General features: G+C 35.1%; 1 protein-coding gene across 1 annotated transcript in view; it reads right to left on the bottom strand.

Moving 5' to 3' along the window:
• GRSF1 (G-rich RNA sequence binding factor 1) overlaps nucleotides 1-11,206 on the bottom strand; it is a 31,893-nt gene extending 20,687 nt beyond the window's left edge. The window contains exon 1 of the mRNA XM_039845387.1: nucleotides 11,177-11,206. Within this exon, the coding sequence (XP_039701321.1) occupies nucleotides 11,177-11,191 (15 nt within the window). The 5' untranslated portion in view covers nucleotides 11,192-11,206. The remainder of the gene's footprint in view (nucleotides 1-11,176) is intronic.
• Nucleotides 11,207-11,521: the final 315 nt, after the last annotated feature.

Below are 11,521 nucleotides of genomic sequence, written 5' to 3' on the forward strand. Positions count from 1 at the left end.
TGGGTAAAGATTCAGTTGATATTTAATTGAGTAACCAGGAGAAAATAGGCATAAAAGAGGATAGGATTCGAAGCTCAGGTACAGAGATTAGCTTTAAATAGGAGAGAGCTCCACCTTTTCTGTAATTAATTAATCAAAGTATATTATTCTAGTGTGCTCATTTAGCATTTATTACAGTACTGTATACAGAGTAGCACTGACAGGGGCTCGACCTACTTCTCTGACAATCATTTCTAAGGTAGGGCTAGTCAAAATTGGTAGAAAGAAACACTAGATTTGGGGGAGCAGAAAGAGAAGGAAGAAGGAAAATAACCATCTCCCTTCACTAGGAAAGAATGTTCAAAAGAAGCCTTCTTAGCTCCAAAGAGCACTCTCATGGAAGGGGATGATTGTTCTGATTACTAATAAATAAAGGAACTCATTTTATTGTCTGTGCCCCTCAGTTCTTAGAGGTGAACATACTTTACTTTTGATATGCAGTGAGGTGGAGTATATCTGAAAGGGTCCCACCCCAGCCTTCTTTGCATTTGAAAGAAACAAAAAAATCATGAACCATGGATGTCAATAAGCCTAGGGTGGCAAAAGGAAAAGGAATTGAAGTCAAGTACCATAAAGAAATGGTACCCATTTGTGTAACCTGTGATTAAGGTGCTATTCATCATCCAAGATTAAAGGAAGAAGTTTATTACATTGAATAAATACAAGAGAACTTCAACAATTGGAGCTACCAGTTACTCCCAAGGGAAGACAAAAGGGTGCATTTTATCACCACTATGACTGCTTCATTTATCTGACAAGAAAAACTGATCCACTGGAGCCACAAGGTCAAAGATTTGTTTGCTGCAGTGATGTGTTACTTAGGGTTAGCTTTATCAGTTGGCCTATATTCACTATTAACAAGTCCATGCTAACCTAATTTTATGTCTCTCTCATTGCATTTGGAAAACCCTTCTGTGAAGGAATGAAATGTATCTAATTATGATCAATCCATATCAGATCAACAAACCTCTAAATACTGTAGCTTCTTCACTTGTTAAAGTTAGCTTGTTAATATTAAAATAGATCTCTAGTAGCTGATTAGTTGCTTAAATAAAATGTACTGTCAAGAAATAGCAATTTAAATAAAAATAAAAAGATTATTTAAAATTAATAGCCCATGTTCCCCCCATGACAAATATTTTTAAATGGAAATATTAACTCTGTTCCCGAGGGAGTTCTCAGAATGCAGTGTCAACACGATTATTACAAGGAATTGACTTACTCTGGAAAGATGAGGCAGTCACCAAACAATTCTCTGTGGATGTTGAGTTGGTCCTACTCTATAAAGCTCACATTGAGAATATTTAGAAAGCGGAATGATGGGCTATGTCATCCTCTGGCCATATTTACAAAAATAAGGTGGTGGTAGTTTTTACCAGCCAGATACTGAAACATCTCATGAACTAGCTTTTCCTAGGAGGGCCAAAGCTAGTGTGCAATCAGAGACCAAGGCTCTGAGTATCAACCGACACACAAGATAGAAAATAACCCAGAAATTTTTAATAGGCATCATTATTAATAATCATCTCTTTAAAATATACGAACATAATGTTTTTCAAAAAATTCAAGCCACGCAAGATTATATACAAACATGCACATACATGTGCATGAACATACATATTGCTTCCAGTGCACACGAAGAGTTTAGCTTGCCTCTAACCGCTGTCCTCTAGTCATCCAGTTCTCAAAGACAGAAGCTGTTACCAGTTTCTTGTGTATTCTTTCAGAGATGATCTGTGCAGTGTTTTATCATTTTTAAATTTGATAATTCCAATGTACTTGGGATTTTGACAAGTTTTCCACCTGCTATGAAAGAATATTCTGAAGCAAATGTGTTCCTAAATTAAGAGTAAAAGGAAAAAAGCACAACAGACAAATGAGATCCTGTGTCACAAGAAACAAAGGCTACTAGTGAGGGCAGAGGGAAGGCATGAAAGGAAAAGGTAAGTGTCTTATGATATTTGGAAGAATAATTTCCCCCCATTTAACAACATAGCTTAATTAGGAAAAATGTAAGAATCAGACACTGATAAAATCCACTGTGTGACTTTGGTCATTATCTCTGATTTGTTTTCCTAAATTATAAAAATAGAGATAATATTAACTACCATACCGCATAGAGTTGTGAGGTATCTGACACATAGAACCTAGTAAGTGGTGATTTACTATTTTCTTAGGCATTGTTTATAGGAAATGGTTTTATATTTTAATTGTTTCTTCCCTCCCCTCTGATTCTGCCTCTGTATTTTTTAAATTGAAATATAATTGACATATAACCACCTCAATATTTATTTGTTAAAAATGTATTTAAGGATTTAAGGCAGCTTCCTCCCCAGGAAAATAAATTTTCCTTGGAAACAAATTCTATGGAATTAGGAAATATCACACTAAAGGTTAAGTTTCTAAGAGGCCTGTTAAAGCATATCCTAGCATATAGAGAAGATATAAAACCTAGTGGTCTAAAGGAAATCAGAGGAATGAGAATTCTCGCTGTAAAAAAGATCTTGGAAATATCTATTGTATGTTTAGCCTATTTTCCCCACTACATTTAAAACAAGCCACTGTATCACAATAAAATCTTTATATCTACTTATCTATAGGATACATATATATGAGTGTATGTATCACATATATGTGTATACCTCACACATGTAGATATGTAGACCTACACAGTCTTTTGCCCAAAATCAGTATTTAATAAATGTTTATTGAATTAAAATTAGACTTTATATATATATGTGCGTAGGTTTAGAGTGTAATGCTGGTTTTATGAATAACACTTCTATTTGGCTAAGAATTAACAAATGAAAAGCTAATGGTAAATTGGACATTGAATAGGAAAATTTTCTAATAAATATAGAAACATTTTCTAATAATCTTCATATGTATTTTTAATTTGACTACATTTGAAGGCTTCATTTATAACAACAGTGGCTGCTGGAAGTACACATATGGTACCTAATTTATTGAGAAAGTAATTACATTTTCGCCTCCCTGCCCCCAATGGAAGAGGTTCCATTCCATGCCACGTCTTACAACTTCATGGATGTCTCTCGGAACTTCCAGGCTTCCTCTCCATTAAGCATTTGTATGCATTTGTATCTCAAAAGCTTCCCCTCTCCCAAAATGGTCTGGTCCTTTGAGATATTACCCCACAGTTTTGTTTGTTTTTTTTCACTCATTACAATTTCTGTTTTTTCACTCATTACAATTTCTTGAAAACTGACCATGAATCTACCTTATGTTAGATTCTATTTTAGTAAGATAGAAGTCATCTATTCTGAGATCTTTACTTTCAGAAATATCTATTAATCATTCTTTGTACTAGACACTGAGAAATATATAATGAAACTAATCTCCACTTTCAAGGCTTTCACAGTCTAGTAAGGAAAACGGATAAGAAAATCATCCATTATAACACACTGTAATTATTGCTATAAGGAGGTATATCAGGATACCATTGGACTTCAAAAGAAGAACATTTTCACACTCTTATAGATCAAAGATGATTTGAAGAGACTTGACACCAAAGTTGGATCTTGAAGGAATCAATAAAGTTAGCAAAATGAAGAAGAGAATGCTGTCCTAGGCAGAGAGAATGGTTTTCAGGAAAACCCAGAGATGTAAGAGAGCCTAGAGAATTCAAGAAATTGCAACTGGTTTGTGGCAAGAATACTAACATAATGAGAAGTTTGAGAAGACTGATAGAAATCAGATCATTAAGCCTTATACATGCATCGTAAAGATCGTAAGGAACTTGAACTTTATCTGGAAGATAGTTGGGTGCCCACAGAAGTAGGAAAGTGATATAAGCAGATTTACATTTAGAAATTGGACTCTGGCGTAGTTCGGAGGAAGAATTATAGGAAGACAAGAGATCTGTTATCCAGAGGTAGTTAGGGGCTAATGCAATAATTTACAGGAGAAAAGGGGAGTGCCTAGATCATGAGAGCAATTTCAAGAGCTATTTGGATTGCCTATGGAAATTATTACTATCCTGAAAGTATCCTCTATAAGCCTTATAGCAGCCCTGGGCAGGGACTGCCAGGTAAAGGTCAAACTGAGGGAGCTAACAGACATATATAAAAAGTAACAGACATATATAAAAAGACATATATAAAAAGTAAAGGCTTTGATCTTACTTGTCACAAACAGGAAATACCAGACTCCAAAATTTTGGGGGGCTATGTCAAAGGATCATAAAGTCTTTGAGAGAGAAGAAACTTTTAAGGTTATTGAGAGATTCTAATCCAATGTTTAAATTCCCTTTACAACATCCCTGCCAAGTGGGGATTTAGTCCATGTTAAATAACTCCAATGAGAACAATCCACTATTCCCTAAGAAAGACCTCAAACATTTCCTCTAATTAAAAAAAAAAAAAAACAGTCTACAGCCATGCCACCCTGAATGTGCCCCCTGATCTCAGAAACTAAGCAGAGTCAGACCTGCTTAGTACTTGGATGGGAGACCACCTTGGAATACCAGGTACTGTAGGCACCTGGTATTTTGTCTGTTTGTTTAAAAACAAACAAACAAACAAACAAAAAAACCAGGAAGCTTTCTGGGACTTGCAAGTCAAGATTCCAGGTGCAATCCAGGTTTTTCATTGACCTCACTTGCACTCTTTTCCATACTGATGCATAATTTACATGTAGGGCTGACTTTATGGGAAGGTAATAAAAGGAAGCTATTCCTTAAGTAATGTCATTTGGGGGAGTGGGGGCAAGAAGCGAAGCTTCTCTCCTTCCTTAAGGCTTCCACCCCAAGCTATGACAGAGTTTCAAATACCACCATTAGCATTTCTGAAGGAATGGCAAGCTAAACTAAGTCACACTAGGATGTTAATGACATATCAGATAGATTTCATCCTGACTTTGGGGACCCTGGAAGTATAGAACCACCAGCAAAGGAAAGAGCACTAAAAGTGGAAAAGAGAAAACAACAATAAGGCAGGATGAACCAGAAGTACCCAGTGGTCTACAGACAGAAATGCTGGATTGATTGCATAAGACCTGGAATTTATTCCAAATACTACAATTCTACAACTCCTCCTTATACTACTTGGTCTCAATAGATTTGGAGTAGATTCCTGGGCAATTCAGATATGCAGCTAAATTTAGGAACTGTTAACTGTGAAGACACAACAACAACAAATCCAAGACAACATGACCCCCATCTCACAAGAATATACAGAGTCAATGTCCCTAGTCTGCCTAGGGTCATCTTAGTTTGTTCACACGAAGCTCTTGTTCTAAATTCTCTAAGGTGAAAGTTATGGGGGCGAGTCAATGGCTCATTAGGTGCCTGGTGAAATGTGCCACTGACTTTTTAAAAGTTTCTAAGACTACTTCAACAACAGTAGACTTTCAATGAGCAGAACTGTGTTGATGAGTACAGAATAATACATAACACTTTGCCTTTAAAACTTCTTTTGTCAGTTACAATATCTGTGTCTCAGAATGAGAGTTTTATGAATTTGTAACAAATATTAGGTCATTGGGACTCATAATAGGTTTCTGAAGTAAGAGGCAAGTTTTGGCTCTGATTTTTCTTTAGAAAATGGACAAGGGGGTAAAAATGCATTATTATAATTGTGCAGTGACAGAAATGTTCTCACATTATAGTTGAAGCATTCATATTAAAGATATAAAAACAATAACATTTCTTTAGCAACTTACAGTTCACAAAACTCATTTGCATATTTGATTCTTCTAACAATTCTGTAATATAAGTAGGAGAAGTGCTTGGATATCAATTTTATAGATGAAGACAAGGCTCAAAGTTTGAGGAATTTTCTCAAGGTGTATAAGAGTATTATAAATTGTTTTGTTTTTTTTTAACCCAGCTATGAAGCAGAATTTCTTACATTGTTTTCTGTTTTCTAATTCTAGTAAACTCAATATATTAATTCAGAAATTTTAACAATTTCTGCAAAGACTTGTTTAATTACTCCTGGACACATGTAGTAAAAGTTTGCTAGAGAATCACTTAGGGATAATAATGAAAGGAGCCACTCTTATTTTCACTCCCTTAATTCCCAGACTCGTGAGTCCTGACTATAGGAGAAAGAGCACCACCTATATTATTTTCTGAGAGCATATACTGCATCCTGGAAGATATTGCTTCAACTGCACATGGTATGCCATATGACACTTAACTGGGCCATAAATGGCCATTCTAGTAAGCCAGTACCTTTAGAAAGAGGAGGGGCAGGGTAAGACTGGTCAATTCTACGAGCACAATCCCATTGCCTTATTAATTTCTACATGCAGCAGAAATGATGCTATGTGGATTATTGTGACAGTGGATAAGCCATTCCATAAATCCATGCATGGATGGTGGTTTGGCATAAACTTTATGTGCAGAGAAAGAAAATACAGGAGGAGAGTGTTTATTTCAGTGAGAATAAATGCTGCCCTCCCCTCACGAAGGAAGTGATTCGATGTAATAAACCTGCCCCCAGGTGGGTGACAGATCCCTCTCAGGGAGTGGTTCTGTATAGGGGGCTCAGTTTTGGTTTACCCTAGCAACAAAATAACATCTGGAACAGTGGCTACAATTGGAATCCCTATCTAAGTTTATAATAATTCACTGTCATTCTCTAAGATTTGTCTTCTACAGGCCAAATTATTTGATTCGAATGGGGATGTGGTAGGAATCACCACGCCTGCATCTTTCAAGCCTCTGATGGTGGCACTAATTGCTGCACTCTCTCCAGGGATGTAGTATGCATTTTAATTTACTATATTCATAGGTAAATGTAGTTTTAGTGGCTTCCAGTTGGCCTTTTCTATCATAATAGTAAATTCCAGAAAATTACCATGAATCATTATTGTTATTTCATTTCCACCAGATAGATCCAAATTAGCCAATGATTCTATAGCATCACTCAAATTCTATTAGGTTAGTGAGTCTACCTTTTCAGTGTAAACTATATATTTCTTTAGTTGTAATTCCTCCCTGCATCTTATTAAAATGTTTACTCTATTTTTGAATTGTGTGTTAAAACAAATTATAAGTTCATTATTAAGATTATAAGGTATTGTCTTAGCCCAGTGGTCAATCTTAGCATCACTCTTAGTGGGACAATGAAATATAATGTGTTTGCTAATGTGACACAAGATGAAAAATACATCACTTGTATTCTAGCGAAAAATGTTTAACTTGAATCTATGTAAGCTTTTATATTGAACTTTCAATATACAAGAAATATAGTGGTAGAAGAACAAGCTAAATGACTTCACAAGGAAGCCATCTAACTATTCAGAATGCAGAACATTCTATGGAACAGTTAATTACTATAGCAAGTTAGTGTCATGAGGGGAAAAAGGTGACAGTTCCAGATATGAAGAGTGTGTCAAATACCCCTTCTGCACTCTTTCAAAGTCGCCTTTGGCCACCTGTTCTGGCCCAGACCAACATCTGTAGAGAGCAGCTCTGTATGAACACCTACATCAGAACCATCTCATATGGCTACCATCCTATACCACCTGGCCTTTGCTGGCGCTTCTCAGCTCTTGCCTCCTGCCCAGAGTTTTCCTCTGATGATGAGGCATGATATGCTTTAGCCTGTTGGGTGCCATGCATTTGTAACCCAGAAATAAGGGGGAGTAGTACTCCATGGGTCAAATCTTTGGCCAATAGGAGACAAGAACTTGCAGATAAATCCTCTTTGTTCCCCCATAGGCTTTCCTGAAACACTTTTTGTTCATGTAACCTCCCAGAAGATGGTCTCAGAGGAACAAGCAATCACTCTTGATAAAAATGGTGGTCGGTTTAGCAAGGCACTCTCAAATTCATCCTGTTTCCCTGCCTCACTTCTTTTTCCCTCACTCTTGCTTCCCTAGGATTGCACTTTCTTATAAAGTAGTAACATATACACTTCTGCTTCAGGATCTGCTTTCTCACTAAGGCAAAGAGACATAAAGTACCTAACAACCAGATGCAATATATGGCCCTGATGTAGACATTCCAGCTTTAAAAAGATTTTGGGAAATAACTGGCAAAAAAAAATGTATATAGGCTGGATTTTAGATGGTACTGAGGAATTAATTTTTAGATGTGATCATATTATACAGAAAATATTTTTTAGCACTATATACTGAGGTACTTAGAAGTAGAATGATATAGTTTAATTCACTTTAAAATACTTCTACTTGGAAAAAAATAAAGTGAATTAAGAGTGAAGAATTACAAGATGATTCTTTCTATATGGCTTTGTGAGGCTAGGCTAATGATATTAATCAGGGTCAAATTGTAATTAAAAAAACAGGAGGCCAATAATTGATGAAAAATAAATAAGATAATGCTCATTTTTATATATTTTACAGCTTTTCAGTTATATATTATAAGTCACAAATTAAGGGAAAATTTAGAAATTAAAGTTATTTTTCACATATATATACACACACATATGTATTTATCTATCTATATATCTATATAAATATAATATTATCTGGAGCCCAGATAATTAAAGTGGCATACACAGTTATATCATAAATTTATAGAGAGGTAAGTGATTAAGTAATATTCATTTAGTTTTCCATAGGACCACACTTCCTTCTCTTGGACATAATACTATCAAAACTCTAAACAAAAACTAGAAAGAAAAAGGAACTAATCTAAACATACCACACTCATCTTTTCCCCTTTCACTTCTCACTTTCTCACCTTTTACTGCCAGTTGGTAAGGTCACAATTTTATTAATGTAAAATTGTGTACTTTACAGATATTTCAGCAGAAAGTGAGTTTAGATAATACAAAATGAGTAAGTCTTTTGTTTCCTTTTGGGGAAACTAATGTAAGCCAGTGAGCTGGGGTAAAGGTTTATTACTGCCTAAATCATGTCTGATTAGTGCGTTACAAAATTTACATTTTTATCAGAATGAAAAGTAATAACCAGTTCAGAGTTCAAAGGAACAAGTACCTCAGCAATCTGTCTGAAGCTTATAAAGCATGAAAATGGGCACTTTTTTTTCCTTATTAGAATGCGTTTATTACTTCCTTATTCTTTCCCCCAAAGGAACACTGTTGTATAACTTTTGTTTATACAGAGACATGAAAATATAACTATGAGCACCCTCTTTTGGATTCAGAGTTTAGAGGCTTGCCTTGGAAATGAAGTTAGGTTGCTCTCCATAAGCCTTAGTTTATTGGCCAACAGATAGCGCTTTATAGATGGAATTGATTTTTCTTTTTAATATTTGTATAGGCATCTTTTTAGACTTGGACACTTTCCGAATTTATAAAAACTAGAAGGAAAACGAAAATAGGAAAGTATTTTTCTTTAAAGCACTACTTTAAGAACCTCGGCCACAAAGAAATAGGAAGCACTTCTACCTATTTAATTATAATGGCAGTTACTGTTTATTGTGTACTTATTCTCATAACAACCCTATGAGTTAAATATTAATCCCATTAGTTGCACTGGAAAACTAAGATGCAGTGAAATTAAGTGACATGGCCCAAGCCCCATAGTTGGTAGAGTAGAGCAAGGACTTAAGCCAGATTTCTCACTCCAAAGCTTATTCTCTTCACACTATACTACATCCTAACACATGGGATTATGTTCTTTATTCATGAATGGCTCTGGTATTGCATGACATAACTTTATTCTTAAAAAGATTTAATAAGGAAGGTAATGAAAATAGTAAAAATTAAAATGTTTTCCAAGCACTTTCAAACTTTAACAAGAATTTTGAGTTTCATACATTTATAGTGTTTACCTCATCCATATTTTCATTCTTCAAGGTCAATTGAGGAGAGCGATAACAATTGTTGAGAACTTAATTCTAATGAGAATAATACCTATGCATAAGGTATGAAAATCTGCAGCTCCCTAAACAGATATCAGCAACTATTAGGTATTAACTTTTAAAACTTTGTAATATGAAAAAGCTAAAACATATGCAAAATGTTCGATAATTAACAACTTATGATCAATCTTGTTTCATTTTTCACATATTCCTACTTCTTCCCTTACCGCCCATGACCAAATCATCTTAAAGCAAATTCCTAGATAATTTTATTAGTTGTAAGAGTGAATCTTTTCCAAATTAAAGAATTAGCAAGAATATCCCAATGCATATCATTGATTAAACAACACATTTTATGAAACCCAAGGTTTCAGCTTCAAGGTGTTCATAATTTTTTCCTATTTTCTCAAAGTCTGGAGGCTTATTTCTTGAGGAATGTCTTTCCTGGAGCTACTACAACAAATAACTCTGAGCAACAATTTTAACCACACCTCAATTTTCAGAGCAGTAACTGATAGTGGTTCTTTACTAATAACACTGTGAAGTTTCTGCTAGGCCACCTGTTGGACTGTTACAGCTAATCGTTACCAGTTTGTCTGAGTTCTGGCCAATAGAGGGTGAGCAGAAGTAATTTCTCTCACTACCAAGTCTTTTCCTTAAAGAAACTGGCATGCTTTCAACTTGTCCTTCTGGTTGGGATATGAAAGTGATGGTGGAAACAAGAGCACCAGATTGGACCCAGAGACAAAAGCTATATGTTAAAGATGGAAGAGCTTCTTTACCAGCCCAGAAACACCTACCTCTGGACTAGGTGGAAGAGATATAAATGGCTCTTTTCTTTAGCCACTGTATTTTAGCTCTTTTTGTTACAACATGCGTAGATATAATTAACTAATATATCTATAAGATGTAAAGACTAAAACCAAATGATTAGTTTTTAAAAAAACATTTTTATAAGCACTTTTAATGTTTACATAAGAAGACCCATAATATCTAAGATCTTCAAGCACAGCGATTGTGCCTTATCATTTTTGTACTCCTAGAGATATACAAGTAGCTTCATACATGCAATCAAGGATTGTTGGGCCTCCCTTAAATTTCTTTACCAACATCTTGTTAAGTCTTATAATGTGGACTAATCCCATGCTTATATCATTTCTTTCAAAAGAGAAACTAGTAGCCAGAGATGGCAGCAATGGCTTACCTAAGATCATGTGCAAAAACAGAACTGAATTAGGAAAAAATGCCTGCTCCAGGTCTACTGCTGTTCCTTTACCACTGTTCTATAAACAGTCTTTGGCAATAAAACCAAAAATCACTCTCATCTGATAAAACAATAGAAAATATGCATGGCTACTCAATTCCAGTGCCTGACCTTACCTGGTTCTTCGTCATCTGACTGCTATGAGTCGATATTTTTAGAAACGTGAAATTTTCCATTTGAAATTTAGTTTCATTTGCCTAGACATGAATAAAAGATAGAGTTTGAGTTGCAGTAATATTGATACACTCCATCAATATAATACATGATTTTGTGAAAGCAATCTTGATATTAACTAACAGTAATGCCATTCCATTTTTAAAATCAAGGTGGTATTTCTTTCAGGCAGCTAAATAGGAACTTACAGTTTCATATTTAATACTAGCTGTGGTCCTCATTTTTCATTGACTTACTAAGCTGTTTTAGAAAGTAAAATTGAGATCGATGTTTGGGAGGGCTAATCC

This window comes from Pteropus medius, unplaced genomic scaffold (assembly GCF_902729225.1).
Source record: "Pteropus medius unplaced genomic scaffold, Ma_sr-lr_union100, whole genome shotgun sequence".
Lineage (NCBI taxonomy): Eukaryota > Metazoa > Chordata > Mammalia > Chiroptera > Pteropodidae > Pteropus > Pteropus medius.